At 44.1% G+C, this 21,078-nt stretch overlaps 1 protein-coding gene across 1 annotated transcript in view; it reads left to right on the top strand.

Moving 5' to 3' along the window:
- Positions 1-19,559, top strand: part of CAPN9 (calpain 9) — a 48,958-nt gene extending 29,399 nt beyond the window's left edge. The window contains exons 12-20 of the mRNA XM_084625152.1: positions 1,022-1,058; positions 2,829-2,909; positions 4,143-4,200; positions 8,593-8,657; positions 11,301-11,369; positions 14,356-14,434; positions 14,789-14,905; positions 17,076-17,134; positions 18,267-19,559. Coding sequence (XP_084481278.1) covers positions 1,022-1,058; positions 2,829-2,909; positions 4,143-4,200; positions 8,593-8,657; positions 11,301-11,369; positions 14,356-14,434; positions 14,789-14,905; positions 17,076-17,134; positions 18,267-18,293 — 592 coding nt within the window. The 3' untranslated portion in view covers positions 18,294-19,559. The remainder of the gene's footprint in view (positions 1-1,021; positions 1,059-2,828; positions 2,910-4,142; positions 4,201-8,592; positions 8,658-11,300; positions 11,370-14,355; positions 14,435-14,788; positions 14,906-17,075; positions 17,135-18,266) is intronic.
- Positions 19,560-21,078: the final 1,519 nt, after the last annotated feature.

The following is a 21,078-nucleotide window of genomic DNA, read 5'->3' as shown; positions in this document are numbered from 1 at the left end:
AGTGGAGGGTGGTCAGTCAAACAGGCCTCCTGCAACTTCCAAAACTCTCTCACACCAGCCATGTTAATTGGCTTTTTTAAGAACCATGAGAGATTCCTGAGGGCATTCTCCCCATCTTGCTCCAGACAAGAGGCCCCAGAGATGAAGAAGCATCCCTCCCGTCCACTTCCTGCATGCCCTTGCCTGCTATGTGAGGCTCCCAATGAACTAAATGGAGTTCATTGCCAGAGCAACTCTTGTAATTAACAAAAGTTAACCCGTGGTGCTGTGCATTAGATCTCAGCCAGGGGAATCTAGTAATCTAGGCTTTTCCCCTTTTCTTTTTGTTTGTTGTTGTTGGGTGTGTTGTTTTTGTTTGGTTGGGATTTTTTGTTTGTTTTTTGTTTTGTTTTTTTTGTGGGAGAGGATTGGCAAGTTTTTTGCTACAAAGTGGGGAAGAAAAAATTTGATGAGTTTTTGAACTCTGGTGAACGCTTCTATTTCAGGAGGGCCTAAATCAGAAACCCCTCTTTCAATGCATTTAAGATGTGGTAGAAAATTTCTACCATAGCTCCAGACTTAATTTCCCAATTTTTAGCCCACTCTGACTATTTTTGTGGGTATTAGGAGGTGGGGAAATCAGACCTTGTAATGAAAACTCAATTGCAACCTTAACTGTGAAGAGTTAGTAGCTGCTCCATAGTATATATTGTTCTGCAAATGTAATAATATTCCTGTTTGTTTCCTGTGTGAATGACCATATTTAATAAAGAATATGTTATTTTTAAAAAGCATTTGCACAACGTATAAAAATTGAAATCAGCCCCTGTAGAGATGGCTCAGACTAGGCCTAGGAACCACTTAAGCTCTGTTTTGAGCTTATGTGATGCAAAGACCTGACCCGCTGCATGGGGATGAATTTCACCAAAGTGAATAATTTGTTCAGTAAAAATACCGTATTTGCTTTTACTCCTGGAAAATTTAAACAGAAAGGATCCCCAACAAAGTCTTTTGTTATTGAGTACGTTTTTGTTTTCCTCAGGAATGTGGATGGAAACATTGACATTAATCTCCCAGAGGTAAATCTACAGAGCTAAAATAAGGACTGGATAAGTCAGCATCATCCACTATGCTCTATTTGTACTTTTTCATTTCAAGTGAATGTTATGAAAATATCAACCTTGTGTGTGTGAAATATACAGTTGTGTTGGGCTTAGTAAAACAACCCTAATAATACAATCATAATAATTAATAATTCTTCCAATTGTTTGCTGTTAGGCAGCTGAAACCAGAAAGAAATTAAGGACTGGCTCTTCAGCTGGTATAAATCAGCATAGCTACTGAAATCAATGGACCTGAGCCAATGTGCACCAGCTGAGGATCTGCCCATTAGCCATACTATGCAGTATTACACAGTTCGGGCCACAGAACCGATTCACACTCAAACATGCATACACATTCTCAGAACATTTTGGGGTCAGAAGCTTGATATTGCATTTTCATAAAAATGATTAGACAATTTTTGCTGCTGAGCATTAAGCTGATTTTTATGCTTAAAAAAAAATCTGACAGGCAGCCCTTGAACCACTTTGTAGTCACTTTGTTTGGGTATTGACTGAGCTAGATCTTGTTCACCTTATTCCTGCAAATAGTCCCACTGGTTTCAGTGGAAATGCTTGCGGAAGGAAAGTAAGCCAAGATTCAGCTTTGCATCTCTTTGGCAATATTTCACTCAGTTTTCCCTTGCTTCCAGAGACTGGGTAACAAATTGAGCTTCACATTTCCAGATTCTCAAGGTCACAGTCATTAGTGATATACATCCATTCATCTAGCCTAGCTATTAAAGTGCCTGCCATCTGGCATCTGAATGGTAGTAGATAAATGGTGGGCTGAGTGTCATGTCGGGGGTATATTGGTCAGAAAAATGAGTGTAAGTGTCAAATCAATGTAATTTCCACCATGTTGGCATTCAGTGGCTATACAGTAACTTATACTACTTATTTGATGGCAGTGTTGGGCACAGTGTGGGACCTTCCTCACTTAATTGATTTTCCTTCGGCGCATACCTTTCCAGTGCATTGGAATGCAAGTTGCATTCATTTTGCACAGCCACTGAGTGCCAAAGCAGAGCAAGTTACACTACTTTGCTGCCTACATCTATTTTACAATCAACTTACACCCAGCCTTGTATTTCACACAGCAGTTAATATCATCACTGAATTTGGCCCGGAGACGTCCATGACAGTTGCACCTGTTTATCCCAGGCTTCACTTGGTTGAACGTGGTTATAAAATGGAAAACTGATAGTTTTGAGACAGTGTAGCATTGGAGGCCACCATTGATCAGCTGTTCAGCTCCAGTGCTCTGCCTACACCTTAGGAGTACACAATAGCATGGGCTATCGGAAATGAAAGGTGAACATTTCTGAGACATTGAGTGCCAGGGAGGGTTAAGTTTTTCATACAAAAGATGATAAAATCTGAAAGGTGTATCTGTTTCAAAATGCATAGCTCTCCTAAATGCGCTGAAAGAATGGCTGGCTTGCTTAATTGTTACCCTGCAATTGCAGGGGCCTCAAGCATTGGTGCATCTCAGTTCCTCCTGTTCTCTGCCTGTGACACATCATAATTTAGTTTCCTATGGACTGTAATACTTAGGTCTCGTTTCAGTGGTTGGGTTTAGTGGGCGGGTGCTGGCTGTGTCACTGCCCTATGATATACAGGAGGCCAGACTAGATGGTCTGGTGCTCCCTTCTACCTTAAAGTGTGTTACTGTGACTGTTACTCATAATCTGTGTGCAAGAACGAATGTTAGCTCTCTGATACGTTTAATTATCCCTGTTCTTGTAGCCTCCTAAACCAACCACACCACAACAAGAAACAGAAGAAGAAAAACAGTTCCGGGCATTGTTTAAACAGGTTGCAGGAGAGGTGAGTGCGTACTCAGAATGCTTTTAGCTTTGTCTTATGGTCATGACTGGTTACTGGTCATGCTTCAGGGCTTTAGGTGGTCCCCTGAGGGGGTCAGTAAGGAAGTTTTCCCCAATACACACTTGTAATCTTCGGGGAGGAGGCCTCACCTTCCTCTGACACAGCGGAGATATGCCACAGGTAGAGACGTGATTCCAGCTGGGGTGGACTGGTGCTCTGAGGTGGTGCAATCAGGCTGGTGAGTCTTGTTCGTGTGACCACCAGATTTTGGGTCAGGAAGGAATTTTCTCCCAGGTCAGATTAGCAAGGAAACTGGGGGAGAGGGTTGCCTCCTCTGCTGCGTGGGCCATGTATCACTTGCCAGGTTCATCAAAGCCAGTCAATTCACTGGCATCACAGGGGCCGTGGGCAGTGGTCTTTCCTGTTCTCTGCTTGTGGCACACAATAGTTTTGTCTCCTGGGGACTAAAATGCTTTAGTTTAGCTGACATCATTGGGCTCAACATAGGGGTATTGGATGAAGTTCAATGGCCTGTGAAATGCAGGAGGTCTGATGATCCCGTCTACTTTAAACTTTATGAAACTATAAAAATCATGAATGTCTTGAAAAAACTGGGATGGGAACAACTCTATGTAGCTGAAAAATATAAGTCTGTTGTCACATAATTCCATGTGAAGTAAAAATTCAGGGTTCCATATGTAATAAGTTTACTTGCAGTATATATTCAGCCTCTAGATGTCTCTGTGTCCTTTATAAAGTTCCTGATGGCGTGGTCCCTGGTAAACAAAGGAGACAACACTAGAACACAAGCTGTGAGGGAGCCTGTTTGTGTCTGAAGCTGCAGTCATTTTGTTTAAATAAACACCTCCTGTTTGAGAAGAACTGTGATTCCATGTAGCATGTCAGTGAGCAGCTCAGTTGTATTTTGCCATCTCCTCCTTTTTTTTAAGTCCTTCTGTTGTTTGTATATGCATCTGATGAAGTGAGCTGTAGCTCACGAAAGCTTATGCTCTAATAAATTGGTTAGTCTCTAAGGTGCCACAAGTACTCCTTTTCTGTTGTTTGTGTGATTCACTATTTCTTGGATTTCAGCGGCAAGCTGTAAACCCAGTGACAGTAGTGCAGTAGAGTTTTGTGGTTGTCAGATGGATGCTATTTGCATTCTGTTAGGCTTTCAATATTTCTGAATCTAGACACACAAAAGTAACAGCTGCTTTAATTTCTCAACTCTAGGACATGGAGATAACTGCAGAAGAACTTGAATACGTTCTGAATGCTGTATTAAAAAAAAGTAAGTGTTAACAACTTTATTTGCACTTATATAGCGGCTTTCATCCAAGGACTTCAAAGGGCTTTATAAAAGTGGATATTATCCCCACTTTACAGGTGGGAAAACCGAGGCACTGCCTAGTAACTTGCATAATGTCACACAGCAAGTCAGTGGCAGAGTCGGGTTACAGAACCCAAGTTCCCTGACGTAACCCCTAGCCTACGCTGTGTCCCAACAAAATCCATTTCAGGTCAGTGATGCCAGTTCCCGGCTCTGGAGAAAGAGGATTGACTTATGGCTAAGGCAGTGGACTGAGACTCAGGAGACACTACCTATACCATAACCTAGGCAAAATCATTTAATCTCTCAGTTCCCCATCTGTAAAATGGGGATCATATTTCCTTTCATCCACCCTTCATCTGTCTTGTCTATTTAGATTGTAATCTCTTTGAGACAAGGACTGTCTCTTGTTATGTGTATGTTCAGTGCCTAGCACAATATGGCCTCCATGTTGGACAGGGTCTCTAGGCAGTACCATAAAACAAACAAATGATGATAATAGTAACGAAATAGTGACAAAACCAAAGAAGAAATTGTGAAAAGTAAAAAGTCTATTTTTTATCCTCCTGAAGAATATGAGATTCAATGAGTTACTGGGAGCAGAACTAATGTTCTCTGGTTTTCTGGGGTATCTAAATTTCATTTGGATTTCTGATTCTTAAAATAGTCAAGGAAAAGGAAACTCCAAGCCATTCTCCACAATACAAACAGCAGCTTGTGTTTACATTTGATGGGAGTATGCAGGAAGTCTGTGTGTGCTCATCTCAGCAAGTGCTCCATTCACTGAATAGCATCAATGCCCACTAAATATCTGCTCATGCACAAGGCACACTAGGTCCACAAAATGAGAACATAAACACAGCTGCTGTTATTTAATTCCTACCTGTAATTATCCTGTAGCTTCCAGTGTGACACAGTGTTCTTCACTTTCCATCCTCAGCTGTTCTGTAGCTCTGCAGGGTGTTCTTACACAGTTGTTTGGTTTCAACCCTGAAGTGGCTTCACTTCAGTAGGATGACCATATTTTCCTAAAGGGAAAACGGGACACCACACTGGGCCAGCCCAAGGCCCGCTCCCTGCCCCCCCGCAAGTCCCCTCGCCCAGCCCTCCCTGCCTCTTGCTCATGTGGAGCTGTCCCGAGGCACCCTGCTCTCCCCCACACACATGGGGCCAGCCCGAGCCCCCTCTGCCACCTGTCTGCTTGGGGCTGGCCTGAAGTCCCTCCCTACCCCTGCCCATTTGAGACCAGCCCGAGGCCCCCCAACTCCTGCATGTGGGGCTGACCCAAGACCCCCTGCCACCAACCCATGTGGGGATGGCCTGGCCCAAGCCACTCTCCCAAGACCTCCCTCCCACACAGGCTGGCATTGCCACTTGCTCCCTCCCCCCCATTCCTCTGCACCCTGATAGGGGTCGCACCCCACTAAGGGTCGCACCCGCTTTTTTGGCAAAACTGGGCATTTGTCCAGTTTACTTTTGCCAACTGTCAGAGGACAGGATACTGGGCTTGATGGACCTTTGGTCTGACCCAGTATGGCTGTTCTTATGTTCTAAGTGGCCTCTGTATAAGAAGGGATAAATTCTGCTCCCAGTTACACTGATGTGAATCCTGATGGACTCACTTGAAGTCAGTGGAATCACTCCAAATTTACACCACAGTAACCAAGAACAGTATTTGGCCATAGACAGTTAAGAAATATGCAGTGTGGATTACAGAGACCTATTTCACTTAAAGAAAAGGAGGACTTGTGGCACCTTAGAGACTAACCAATTTATTAGAGCATGAGCTTTCGTGAGCTACAGCTCACTTCCTCAGATGCATATCGTGGAAACTGCAGCAGGCTTTATATATACACAGAGAATATGAAACAATACCTATTCCCACCCCACTGTCCTGCTGGTAATAGCTTATCTAAAGTGATTTCCAGCACAAATCCAGGTTTTCTCACCCTCCACCCCCCCACACAAATTCACTCTCCTGCTGGTGATAGCCCATCCAAAGTGACAACTCTTTACACAATGTGCATGACAATCAAGCTGGGCTATTTCCTGCATAAATCCAGGTTCTCACATCCCCCCCCACCCCCATACACACACAAACTCACTCTCCTGCTGGTAATAGCTCATCCAAACTGACCACTCTTCAAGTTAAAATCCAAGTTAAACCAGAACATCTGGGGGGGGGGGCGGCTGTTTCCTCTTGTTTTTTCCTCCCCCCCCCCCCAGATGTTCTGGTTTAACTTGGATTTTAACTTGAAGAGTGGTCAGTTTGGATGAGCTATTACCAGCAGGAGAGTGAGTTTGTGTGTGTATGGGGGTGGGGGGGATGTGAGAACCTGGATTTATGCAGGAAATAGCCCAGCTTGATTGTCATGCACATTGTGTAAAGAGTTGTCACTTTGGATGGGCTATCACCAGCAGGAGAGTGAATTTGTGTGGGGGGGTGGAGGGTGAGAAAACCTGGATTTGTGCTGGAAATCACTTTAGATAAGCTATTACCAGCAGGACAGTGGGGTGGGAATAGGTATTGTTTCATATTCTCTGTGTATATATAAAGCCTGCTGCAGTTTCCACGATATGCATCTGAGGAAGTGAGCTGTAGCTCACGAAAGCTCATGCTCTAATAAATTGGTTAGTCTCTAAGGTGCCACAAGTCCTCCTTTTCTTTTTGCGAATACAGACTAACACGGCTGTTACTCTGAAACCTATTTCACTTAGTTTGTTAATCATCTCCTCAGGTTTGTTGAGCACTGTGGGATACTTTGATGAAGCATGCTTAGCAATGCATCACCCATTTCTCTGGTCTCCGGTTGCTCTGGTGCATCTGCTGCTGAGCACTTTGTTATCATCCTGTGAATCTGGGCTCAGCACTTTCAGGAACAGCCCATCCTCAACCTCCAGCTGTGCTCCTTTTGGGAACTATGTAGTCATGCAGGATATGGGGAGGTGGCAAGGGCTTGTTGCATTGAGGTTGGTGAACATCTTACCACACTCTGCAGTTATAGGTGTAGTTCAGCAGATTTCCCCTTCCACTTAACTCAGGATTGAGTCCATACAGCCCAGAGCCTCAAAATACTTAGGCACTCAACTCCCACTGAATTAATGGGAGTTATGAACCCAAATACTTTTGCAGATCTGGGCCTGTCGCTATCTGTGGCAGGCCAAAGATTAGAAACAGAAGAAAAAAAACCTCCCCCTGCCCAGGGCTTTGGTTTGACTCATCAAACAAGCAGCACAAAGGACCTCCAGTTACTTTAGAAATTGTAGACCCTCCTCAAAAGAGTTTGCCTCAGATTCAGCTGCCTACAGCATGCATTGCCCAGATCAGGATTCCAAATTAGTTGCTAGGGAAATGACATTTCCCAGCAATTCCACACCCCTGGATCCCAGAGCAAGGCCAGTTGGGAACTATCCCAGTCTGTTCTTACCACCAAAGGAGAGGAGAGGTCTGGAGCACCCTGCTTATAAGGCTCCTGTCTCAGGGCCTATGTGCTGAGTCAGCAGTGTGGTGTTCTACAGATCCCAGCTCACCTCCCCAAGACAACTTCCTCCCTTCACTGACCACATTTTCTGCTCCATACATATTTTAAAAAGTCACAATTGGGAGAGGGAAGTGCTGGCTTACAGGTCTCTCAAATCTTAAATGGCAGGTGCATCCTGTTGCACTATTATACTACTCCGATTCTGGTTGGTTGGTTGGTTCTCTCCCCCTCATCATGAAAACACTGGAAATCAAAATGTTTAATAGTTGTGTTAAAAGGTAAAATGTTCAGAAGTGCCTAAGTCCATAGGCGTTTCTGAAAATGTTACCTAAAGTAAATTCTAAGGGACTGATCCAACACCCAGTGAAGTCAATAATGGTGGGTCCCATTAGACTCCCAGTGACTGCATTGAGCTTTGGATCAGGCAATTATTTTTTAGTGGCTAATTCAAAAGTGTGTGTAACACCCCTTAAGACAACAATAAATGCATAAAATATATAGACATATGGTTTTGAAACTGTGATTCTATCAGCTCTACTCTGAATCATCAGATTGATGAGATGGTCAATCCCTGCTTGACTGTTAATAATGTCATTATATTTAAGATTTTTAAAGGATTTTTACAAAGCTAGTCCTGCAACTCTTACTCTTTTGAGTAGTCCTATTGAATGAGATTTTAACTGAAGTCGCTGGAGGTTCCTCATGTGAATAGAGGCAGCAGAGTTGGTAGTGGTCATAGGAGTATCTTTGGAACTATATCTTTCTTTATGAAGTGCATTGTTCCACCTTTTTCCATTGTTAATTTTTTAGACTTTAAGTTTATGCCCAATGACTTTATTTCTTATTTAACTTGATTGTTATGCTTTTTCAGCAAACACCATCGCATTCGAGAACGTAAGCCTCATGACATGTAGAAACATCATCTCTCTCATGGATGTATCCTTTCACATAAATGCTGATGTGAATTCTCTGGGACCACACTGGCACGGAATGTATGCAAGTGCCCTGAGAGAGCTTTTTCATCCCCGATGCTAGACATGAGTGCAATATTGTGAAATAGTGGAGGTACACTAAGCACAACAAACTGATGGTGTCAAAATTGTATTCCAGCTTTTATTATAGAAACTTAAAGTGGGACTTTTCAAAAGCATTCAGGTTATATCAGAGACTTCAGTGTAGTCCATGTCTGAGCTCTTCTGAAAATCTCACTCATTTTATTTATATAAAAGATGTTGTTATTTCAACTACTGGGCAGAAATCTGAAAAATCTGGAAATAACTGACAACCAGATCCTTGCATTCGAAAAAGTGGAAATCCAGTTCCTTCCCAAGAAACAGCTGTCTTAGAGCTGCCTGATCACTACTGAAGCTTCCTAGAATAGCTTCTTCCCTTTCATAGGTACTTTTGCTGAGCCTGCTCCCCTGATAGCTGGCCATTTAATATTGCAGACCAAGCAGCCACAGCCCTAACATAGCAGCTGGCTGCTGCTTGCTGTATCCATCTCCTATCCAGCTACTAAGTTCTCCTCTTTTGTTTTTGTTTCTCCAGCCCTTGTTATTTGTGGCACCTCCTCACAAATACTTGCAATAAAAGCCCAAACAAAACAAAACTGCCTCTGGTTTGAGTCACAGCTACCAACTCAAAACTCAGCCCCAGCTGGTTAAAAATGGTTAAGATTTGTGAGGCTCTCAAGCAAATCTGCCCAGTTTTTAATAAAACCGGAGACCATTTATTCTTTTGCTGAATAGTGGGAAGTGCCACTCTATAGAAGATGGCTGCTTCTAAAACTACTCTGGCCTAAGTTTTCAAACCTGAGTGTGTGAAGTTCAGCACCTAAATCCACGCTTAGGCATCCAAGTAAGTGGTCTGATTTTCAGAAGTGCTTGAGCACCTTTACAATCCTATTGTTTCAGAGTAGCAGCCGCGTGAGTCTGTATTCGCAAAAAGAAAAGGAGTACTTGTGGCACCTTAGAGACTAACCAATTTATTTAGCATAAGCTTTCGTGAGCTACAGCTCACTTCATCAGATGTATAAAGTGGAAAGTACAGTGAGCAGATTTTATATATACACACAGACCATGAAAAAATATACTTTGTAAGGAGAGTGATCACTTAAAATGAGCTATTACCAGCAGGAGAGTGGAGTGGGGGGAGAGAAAACCTTTTGAAGTGATAATCAAGTTGGGCCATTTCCAAAACCTGGATTTGTGCTGGAAATGGCCCAACTTGATTATCATACACATTGTAAGGAGAGTGATCACTTTAGATAAGATATTACCAGCAGGAGAGTGGGGTGGGGGGAGGTATTTGTTCATGCTTTGTGTGTATAAAAAGATCTTCTACACTTTCCACAGTATGCATCCGATGAAGTGAGCTGTAGCTCACGAAAGCTTATGCTCAAATAAATTGGTTAGTCTCTAAGGTGCCACAAGTACTCCTTTTCTTTTTGCGAATACAGACTAACACGGCTGTTACTCTGAAACAAGGGGAAATAGTTTCACTTAGTGTAATGACTTAGTGTAATGACCACTCCCAGTCTCTATTCAAGCCTAAGTTAATTGTATCCAATTTGCAAATTAATTCCAATTCAGCAGTCTCTTGTTGGAGTCTGTTTTCGAAGTTTTTTTGTTGAAGGATAGTCACTTTGAGATCAGAAATCGAGTGACCAGAGAGATTGAAGTGTTCTCCAACTGGTTTATGAATGTTATAATTCTTGACATCTGATTTGTGTCCATTTATTCTTTTACGTAGAGACTGTCCAGTTTGCCCAATGTACATGGCAGAGGGCATTGCTGGCACATGATGGCATATATCACATTGGTAGATGTGCAGGTGAACGAGCCTCTGATAGTGTGGCTGATGTGATTAGGCACTATGATGGTGTCCCCTGAATAGATATGTGGGCACACCGCATTTGCTCCAACCCCTCAGACAGAGACAAACACCTACAAGATCTCTATCAAGCATTCTTACAACTACAATACCCACCTGCTGAAGTGAAGAAACAGATTGACAGAGCCAGAAGAGTACCCAGAAGTCACCTACTACAGGACAGGCCCAACAAAGAAAATAACAGAACGCCACTAGCCGTCACCTTCAGCCCCCAACTAAAACCTCTCCAACGCATCATCAAGGATCTACAACCTATCCTGAAGGACGACCCATCACTCTCACAAATCTTGGGAGACAGGCCAGTCCTTGCCTACAGACAGCCCTCCAACCTGAAGCAAATACTCACCAGCAACCACACAACAGAACCACTAACCCAGGAACCTATCCTTGCAACAAAGCCCGTTGCCAACTGTGCCACATATCTATTTAATTCTCTGAATCGTTCCTATCCAATTGGAATCCAAAGCTGCTCTTGCTTTGGGACAGTGTTCTCGCTACGTTACTCAGCAGAGCTATCACCCAACTTTCTAGGTTTCCAACAGCAATCATTGCAATTGTTTGCTCTCAACAGCATCATAGGCTTCCTAGTGCAGCTATTGTTATCTGAGTAAAGGAATGACTGGTAGATATTGACATAACATGGGATTTCACTTAACCAGTATTTTTCCTTAATGTGGGTTATACTAGTCCAGTGGTAATGGGAAACTGGAATTTAATGAGTTCAAGATTTTCTGGGACAAACTAAAGAAGTGGCTGGTATGTGACTGTATTCGTTATTTTGAGTCTTTATCATTGGAGTTTTTTAGGAAAATGTCAGACAAACACGCTTCAGAGATGGTCTAGATATACTTGATTCTGCCACTGCACAGGATGAACTACTAGACGACTTCTTAAGGTCCCTTCCAGCCCTCTATTTCTATGATTTTCAGAGACAAAAATCTAATGGCATACATCTTCAAAAGCATAAAATATTGATTAAAAACACAAGCTCTTCAAAATGTTTTTTCTTCTGGGAAGTATGACCAATTTTTAGTTTTCCATTGTCCCAAACCAGAATGATTTACTGGAAATATCAGTAATTTTGGTAAGCTAAGAAACTATGTTTGGGATAATGAATTTCAGAAATGTGCTTTAATAGGAGGCTAATCAAAATAACATTTGAGGATTCTGTTCCTATTGTTTCACACAAGAAGAAAATGCTGACTTGTGATTAGTGGAAAATAGTCATGTGATGAGTTATTTTGTTCCATTGTTTATCTCCTCAGCAGTAAGCAATACTGAGGGTCTGGAACAATGTTAGCTGGTTAGGCTCCAATTCTGCAAACACTTACACACTTTACTTACCTTTACTACCATGAGTAATCCCTTTGAAATCAATGACACTATTATGGTAAGTAAAGTTAAGCATGTGAGTATATGTTTGCAGGATTGCATCTCAAGGCACAATAATTGTTTCCTCATGGGTCATTAATAATCTTTTCTGAATTTATGCTACATCCAAGATGTGATCATTGCAATTTTCTGCTTCCCGGATTTTTCATCCAAAATCTCAATTGTTTTTCTGGATCACTTCACTTTGTCAGTCCTTTAATACAAATGTTTGATATTTTTTTTAAACTGGTACACTTAAGAAATGCATGCCCCCAATGGAGAGATTTCCAGATATTTCTGATTAAAACGTTCAGAGTGACTATAACAATGGATATAACTAATTCAGAATTGAGTGACGATCAATATATCCTGTCCCACAAGGAAAATGTGGAACTTTACTTCAGCTTGATAAACAGTGCTGTTTGATTTTCACCTCAGCATGCTTCCTAATTCCCCTTTTCACCCAAGCGGCTAGCCAGAAATTCAGGGTCTAGTAAGTTGTTCCAGTTAGGAGTAGGAACAGGTGGTAGTCAGGTGTTTCTTTGATGCCGTTTTGTTTATTTACAAAGAACATGCAAAGCTCTGTGTCTCTGATGGCAGAAGGAAACAAATAGCAGGAAACAGCTTCTTTTGCTCATAGCACCAAGAGTGCTCTTTTCAGCCGGCACCCTGACCCAAAAACCACTCCTTAGCTTTCTTCCAGGGTCAGCCACTGCTTTCAGCTGTCTCTCTGAGTGTCTCTCATACATGTTCTCCCTTATTAAAGTGGGGGTGATCACAGGGGGTTGCAGATCTACGTGGGGAAATGTAAAGCTCAGGCGGGGTTAATGTGGGGCACAGAGCATCTACCAGAGCTCCTGCCTCATAAGCTCCCTAGGCTCCTGCTGCTTCCTCATACAGCACAGGGCTCGGCCACAGGTAGTGCCCATTTCCTGGCTCCTTCGCCTGCTGATCATGCAGATGGGGGCCTGTGTCCCTGAGGGAGCAGAGCCTCGGGCTGGGAACTACAGGAGACAGGGGAGCAGCAGATATAGCAGCTCAGATAGGGAGACCAGCTCTGGCACAGCCCAGAAGCCAGGATGGGGCTGGGAGAATCCACGGGGGCTTCAGACCCTACCCCTCCAGCTCCCCACCACCTTGCAGGAGCAGGCTCAGAGCCAGGCCAGCAGAGAGGGATGGGGTGTGGAGCAGCAAGAATGGGAGGCAGAGAACAGGCGCCCAAAGGAGACTCTCTAGCCCCAGAGAGACCCCCCCAACCCCACCGTCACTAGACCCCCATCCTCAAGAGAGACCCCAAACTTCACTTTTACTGCACCCTGAGAGACCCCCAACCACACTCACTGCACACCCATCCATAAGGCCCCCAACCCTACTGAATCACATTGTATCCCATCCTCTCAGAGACCCCCAACCTCAGGGTCATTGCACCCCCACTCCTGAGATCCCCCCAAGCCCATTGAATCTCACAGAACCCCGATCCCCACTGTCACTGCACCCCCATGCTCTGAGAAACCCAGACCCTACTGACTCTCTCCCCCTCGAGACACCCCCCAATCCTACTGACTTTCACTGCACCCCCACCTCCAAGAGATCCCCCAACTCCACTGTCACTGCAACCCCCTCAACCCCACTCTTAATGCCTCCCCAGTCCCTATTCCCAAAGAGACCCCCAACGCCATTGAATCTCACTGCACACCAGCCCCCTATCCCCAAATAGACCCCACTGAATTTCACAAAGCCCCCAGACCTTCCCCCCTCAAACTCTCAGGATATGTTTTGTTTTAGTAATTTGCATTACACAAATAGGTATACATACCTTACTGAGCTAAAAATTTTATGTGTTGTATATTATATGTATGCAAAAATTGTGAGCTGTCTGTATCAAGTACATGAAAATTAAATTAGGCTAAGGTTGTGACAGACCCCCCCACCCCCATTACTTCTTTCAGACCACTTTAAGCACTGCCTCTCTCACACATACAGGTACACACAGACAAAATACTCAGCAAAAAGTTTTGGACGGTTTCACATACTCCTTTTGTCTTAGGTGGGGGCTCACCCTTACAGTTATGTTAATTGAAGAGTGAGTTCACACCTACCAATCTCAATGAGGTTTTAACTCAACCCATAACAACTTTCACTCAGCTCATAACAAATATGATAGAGACAGCTTGATCCCAAATATACCCTCAGTTACACAACCAGATTGGATCCAGATCAAAGTCCTCTCAACTTCCATAAAAGTTTGCGCTACATCAAGAGTTTTAAAGATAAGCATCTAGAACATGAAACTCCATTGCTTTATGTGCTACAAATACGTGAGATTTGTTAACGTACTAAATGCTGAATGTCTATGTTTTCCCCCATGCAGCATGTCTACCTTAAGTTTGATTCTGATAAATCTGGCACCATGTCCTCCTATGAGCTCCGTAGTGCCCTAACAGCTGCAGGTAAAAGAAATATTTGATTTATGTTGGGAAAACAGAAATACTATGGGGCAGATCCTCAACCGGGGACTGAACTTTCACTCACACAGACAACAATTCGTAGAGTGAAAACTGCAAAATTTCAAAAATTCTTATTTCTGAATTCTACATCGATTTTAAATGAAAACCAGTTTGCAGTCAGCTCAGTTTCTGCTAGAGACAGGGAATCAGTTCATAGAGTACTTGCCCACTAACAAATTTCCAACGAATAACTAGATTATTTATTAAAGTCTCACAGATTTCTTTTCAGGTCAGTTAGGTTGTTGCTGCTGCTTCTTTATTTATTTATGTATTTGTTTGTTTGTTTGTTTTTTAAAGGATTTCAACTCAATAATTACCTGCTGCAACTGATTGTCCTCAGATATGCTGATGACCAGTTCCATATTGATTTTGATGACTTCCTAAACTGCTTAATTCGCCTAGAGAATGCAAACCGTGAGTATCCACTTTTGCTGAAATCATATGTGTAACACACTCACAAAGTTTGGGTTATATCCCTGGTAAAGGCTGGTCCACTAAAAGATAAGTCTACTGCCGCAACCAACTAGTGGAGTTACTTCTCAAGCTCAAGTACTGGAGGTCTGCCTTACGATCTTGAAGGCCCCAGTTTCAAATGCTGTCAAGTAAGGGATTGTTAGACATGCACATGTGTTGACATTGCACACTTTTAAACTATTTGTTTGGGTTTTTGACTGAAAAATATAACCCACAATACAGCTATGAATTCTGGCTCTTGGTTCATTTGCATGCAGGAGCTTTCTCTGTCCAGACTAATAGCAATTAATAGGGATGGGTAAATCAGCCTAAATTAAAGTGATCCTCTGACCCTTGCTCAAACCTTAGACCAAACCCAACCACTTTATGAGGATCAAAAACGGTTTAGTTAACTTTCTTAAACCATATTATTAAGTTTTTTGCTTCTTTTTCCTTTGTGGTTCCAGCCTGTGCTGGAAATTGAAGGGTCAAAACACAGAGAGGGAGTACGTATTTCTGCTGTGTTCCTGCTATATTCCCACCATCACTTTTTAGAATCAGGAAATGCAGATAGTCTGGATAAAATTCAGACGTTACTACTGGGGGAATTCTGCGCCACTGTGCATGCACAGAATTATGTCCCCTGCAGATTTCTTTGCTTCCTGCAGAAAAATGACTTTCTGATGGGGGAAGCAAAGGGAAACCACAAGAGTGGTCATATGACCCTCACCAGCAGTATGTTTTGTGTGCCCAGGGCAGCTGTCAGAGAGGTAAATCACTGTGGGGCAGGAAGCGGGACTGGGGAAGAGCCGGCTGGTGGTTCCTACCTTGCACCAAGCTCAGCTGCTAGTCCGGGCTATGCTGGGCTGGGGAGGATAGGACTTCCTCTTCCCCTGCACGGCATCCGGGGCTAGATCAGACCCACTTCCAGATTTCTTCCCTGGCTGCAGGAAGCTCTGCAAACTCCCCCCTGCCCTTCCTGCATCCATTGCGCCTCAGCTGCAGGGGGAGGGATCCCTGTATAGGGAACTGCTCCCCCATCCACCCAACCCCCGTGCATCCAGACCCTCTCATACCCAGACCCTCCCGCTGAGCCTCACCCCCTGCACTCAGAACCCCTTCGATGAGCCCCATTCCCCCTGCACCTGGACCACCCTGACAAGCCACCCACTCCCAGATCCCCACCCCACTGAGCCCCAACCAGTTGCACGTGGATACCCACCCCACTGAGCCCTACTCCCCCAGCATCTGGACCCCCCAAGCCCTCCCACACCCAGACCCCCCCTGCTGAGCCCCAACCACCTTCACCTGGACCCCCTGCAGAGTCCCATCACCGTTGCACCCTGAACCCCGTAATAAGCCGCTGTGCATCCAGATCCCCTCTGCACCCGGTTACACCACTGAGCCACCCACACCCAGATTGCTCCACACAGAACCCTCTCAACCCACACCTGGATTCCCCCCCACACTAAGCCCCTCCATATTTGGATCTTGCCTTGCTGAGCCTGTCTCCCATAATTGGTGCACCTGGCATGGAGGAGCAGGGCTCTGGGGTGTTTCTGGGGAGGGCCTGCTCCTTGCACTGTCAGGGTTGGGTGCAGCCTCACCGCTGAGTCTGTGTCCCGGGTGGGGGTGGTGAGGGAGAGCTGCACAGTGATCTCCCACCTCTGTGCCACCAGTGGGCTGTGGTCCCCAATACCATGCTGGAGCCTCCACATTTATTTGACAAATAAAATTTGCAGAATTTTAAAATATTGTGCACAGAATTTTAATTTTTTTGGTGCAGAATTTTTAATTTTTTGGCACTGAATGCCCTCAGGAGTAAGACATGTATCCAAACATCTGGGTGTGTCTCACATCCAAACCACCAGCTTTGGATTCATTTCTGAAGTCCATACTCAGGCAAAAGTCCCAGTGAAGTCAATGGCCATTTTGCCTTCACAAGGACTTCAGTTCTCAAACCCATTCTAAGGGTTCACCAGTCACTTGTGATCTAAGCCTTTATAGAGAGCCAGCTCCTTCCTCTCTATGGAACAGTCACAAATAGTGCTTCACAGTAGGACAGGTTGCTTATGTGTATGAATGTGAATGGGGAATCTTTATAACTGTGATGTCCTGATGTTTATTTCAGGGGTATTCCTGGCACTAAGTAAGAAAAACAGAGACTTCATTAACCTGAATATAAATGAGGTATGATCATAACTTCATTTTAAAACTGGAAATCTGCTCTAGAACTTTGTCACTTTTTAAAAATTGGGAATAATCCCAACCCTAGTGAATTCAGCGGGGGGTTTTGCCATTGACTTCAGGGGAGCCAGGATTTCACCATTACTACATAACTCTGTCTCCTCCAAGCTGATTTTTCACCTTCTCGCCCCATTTCATAGTCACTGCTCCCTTTCTCTCCTCTTTCTGGGGTCTCTCCTCCTTACTCTCTCTGGGCCCACTTCACTGCTGGGGCAAATGGGTGCAGCTGATTGGAGAAAAATGCCTCCTGGTTCTTTCTAAGTCATTGTGGATCTGTACCACCCTTTACTGTAGGCCGTGCCTGACAGGCAGCTGCTGCACTTTGTCCTCTTGTTACTGTGGTGATCCGTATCTTCTCATTGTTTCCTTGTGCTCCCCCGTCTCTCTGTTGTGCCCATCTGTTCCCTCTCATTCCACACTTCAATTATTAGGAGCTCTTTGGGGCAGGGTCCATCTGGCTGTTAGATGGTGATACATTTCCTAGCACAATGGGAATGGAAGCCTTTAGGTGCTACCACAGTATAATAATAAATAATTATAAATAAACTAATTCTTAGAGATCTACAATGCATTCCTTTTTTAACTAACGAGCTTAATGTTGAACATGTTCCGTGTGAGAGAGTCAGGGGGAGGTGGAGGTTCAACTTCTGTCCCTGCTACTGGGAATTATTAAATTTTCTTTTTTGGCATCCCAAGATTTCTTTCCTTGTAATAATTGGACTAAAATGTTACTCTTATTTACACTGTTGTAAATTCAGAGTGACTCCAGCAAAGTCCACTGAGTTACTTCAGATTTACAGGTGTAGGTGAGAGAAGAATTTGTCCGGTTGCCTTTCTCTTAGTCATGACTAAGTGCTTGAATCTCACCATTATCTTTGCTGACAAATATTTGTATTGACTACAACTAAACTAGGGAACTAGCTCATTGGCACAAAAATCAGAATTCCCCTGCATTGTACGGAACCAATTCAAAACAAGATGGTGCTGTTACAAGGGCCTTTCCTCCTGCACCCGGGGTTTGATGGTGGTAGCTGGGATTATCAGTCATAACCGTTGATCTTTATTTCTCTACTAGTTTATCACCCTGACAATGAACATTTGAAGATGTCCAACCTGGATTTCAGCAGGATCTCATGATTGTGACACTCAAACCTCCTACCAAAGAGCTGTTACCCCTTCCATGCAAATGTATACAGGCGCTGTGGTGCAAGGGGAGCACTTATTCTTCCCACCCTTTCTCTCCTCCACCCCCATTATATTAATGAATTAGATCTTTATGGGATGAAATTTGTTTTATTTCGTTTAAAGATTTATATTGATTGCTACAGTGTATATATGCCTTTGAATGAGGCACGTGCACATTTCAAGCAGCCTGAAACTGACAGTGTTGAGTGACCAAAGCCTTTTATGAAATATAATCACGTTCAGTCCCAACATACTTATTTGTTGCACCACGGAAACCCACTCATTAAGAATCCTCATGATTGCTTGTCTACAGGTTAGCAAAGTGCTTTTGAAGGTACAGTAGCCTGCAGAACTTCATCAAAATGGTATTGTCTTCCAAGTGGATTTTTCCCAACAAACGCTGGGCCAGCATTATAGAAGAGCATCCCAGAGTGTTGCAAATCAGGGAGCACTAGTTGAGTGATAGATTTATTATTCACAATCATCCTGGAACATTTATACAATGGGGGCTGTGATTCTGGCTTGCTCAGAATGATGTTTATCCATTAGCTGGCCCTGTCTACAGAGCTCACTGAGATGCAGATTATTTCCTCTGACTCTCCTCTGTTCCATCCCCTAATACCAGGTGGACCAAAGTGTATCCCACAAGGCAAATAAGTTTCACACCATTCTACAATGCAGCCAATGGCTGTGTTCATCTTCAGTATGAATGTGTGGCCCTCTGAGACCACAGGTGCCGCTCCAGTTTGACCTGAGCAGCTAGGAGCCGTGTTCCACCCAGGAAGATAAGTGGCTGCATTCTGCTCCATTTTAGGCAAACTAGGTCTAGTCAGTGGCAAGTGCCATTTCCTAGCCTTGCAAGTCTCTGCTCCAGCCCAAGCCGCAACTTCAAAGTGTTCTCTACACAGCTATTCTTACAGCGATAGCATGAGCTCCTCTAGCCCAAGTCTGTCAACCTGGGCGTGGAGGCTCGTTCCCACTCGCTCCAGATTGCTGTGTAGACGTACCGTGTCAGTCAGTTTCAGGGTGCTGTGCAGTAGTGTTCAGATAGCTTTGGTGTTCAGTGTTAATTAGAAAATAATAAAGTCAAAGGCCGAGCAAGTCTCCATCTGCCCTTTCAGGTTGGTTCCCTCTAGAATATCCATAACTTGTATTTGCTTTGTAATAAATAATCTCTGCTGGGTTTGTTTTGCAAATCATTTCTCGCAGCAAAAGAAATGTCTGTAGAGCAGCTTCTCATTTCTGAACGTCCAAGTTTTGTCACACTGACGTAGCTATGGGTTTATTTTTGGAACTGTGGATCCCACAAACTGTTCAGAAAGGGAAATCAAGCTTTAACAAGCACGAGGCTAAAACAATAAAATCACTAGGAGTGGTGATGGCTAAAACAGCCACTTCTCTGACTTTCAATAAATTATCCTGTGTCTGGGTAGAAGATTCCTCTGGGGACACTTACGGAATTCGGTAAACCAAGGTATGCAGCCCCCAGAGTGTGTTTATTGTTCAAATTGTAAGACTTTGTGCCTCTCTGGCAGCCCTGGGAGGAAGTCCTCTAACTTGGGAAAAAAATTTGAATTGGGATCTAGAATTCAATCTCAGTTTCAGCATTTTTCAGATCTGTGGTTTTAATTCTGCCCACTACAGAGACAGGACACTTGGATCTGGAATTCTAATATGGGGCTTCAGTTCAGGCCCAACTCTAGCCAACATCCATTTACCCCCACAGTTAAAATCAAACCTACAACTACATGGCTGGCTAGCAAACCTATATGTAGGATCAGGGCTTTGTTCGTATTTATTACTGTCTTGTATAACATTGTTACTGCCACAGTATTATCAAATGATGCAGAGTAGGGAGAAGTCGCACTGAGTGGTATCTTATCTTCACTATATTTGGCTTTTTGTCTTCCCGGAGCCAGGAGTGTCTTGGGGAAAACAGGCCTGATATGAGAGAGTGAGACATCTCAGGGAAGAACCAGGGGTGGCTTTAAAAACATCTGTCTCTGCAGTTAAAAAGAAAAAAATGGCAAAGTAAACAAAGACACAAAAAGCTTCCCCCCACCCACTTTGAGGAGATTCCTGCTGGTTGAATCACAAAGAAGCAAAAGAGCTAGCAACCAAAACCTTGCGAGTCAACCTAGCCTCCCACACCAAGCTTAATTTGTGCCAGGGCTGAGCTCCAGCAGCTCTAATTGTGGCCGTTCATAGCCCCGACCCCCCCCGGCTTGGCCCCATCACAGTCGTGTCTGAGCACCTCACAGTCTGTAACGTATTTAACCTCACAACACTGCTGTGCGGTAGGGAAGTGCCATTATCCCTATTTTACAGAGGAGCACAGAGAAAGACTAAGGCCCAGATCCTTAAAGATACTTAGGAGACTAGCTGTCTAGCTCACCAGTTAGGTGCCACGGCTATTTTCAAAGCTGCCACTCAGCTGCCACCTAACTTCATAGGTGTCCACATCCCCTAGACGCCTGCGTTTCTGCCAGGACCACCTCACAGCTAACAAGCTGCTCAGAGCCCTAGCTCAAGCCAAAGCAGGATTCTCAAACTAGGTGCCCCCCCCCATACACACACCTGTCTCATCAGCAGGGCCTGATTCCATAGGCGTGCTGAAAGTACACCTGCTATCTGCCAGCCTCTGTATCAGGAGGACTGGAGGCATGTCACTGATAGGTGGAGGGGCAGCAGAGCACCCCCAC

Source organism: Lepidochelys olivacea (genome assembly GCF_965140295.1).
Source record: "Lepidochelys olivacea isolate rLepOli2 genome assembly, chromosome: 3".
Lineage (NCBI taxonomy): Eukaryota > Metazoa > Chordata > Testudines > Cheloniidae > Lepidochelys > Lepidochelys olivacea.
Note: the sequence above shows the minus strand (reverse complement) of the source record. Positions and strands in the feature narration are given on the sequence as shown.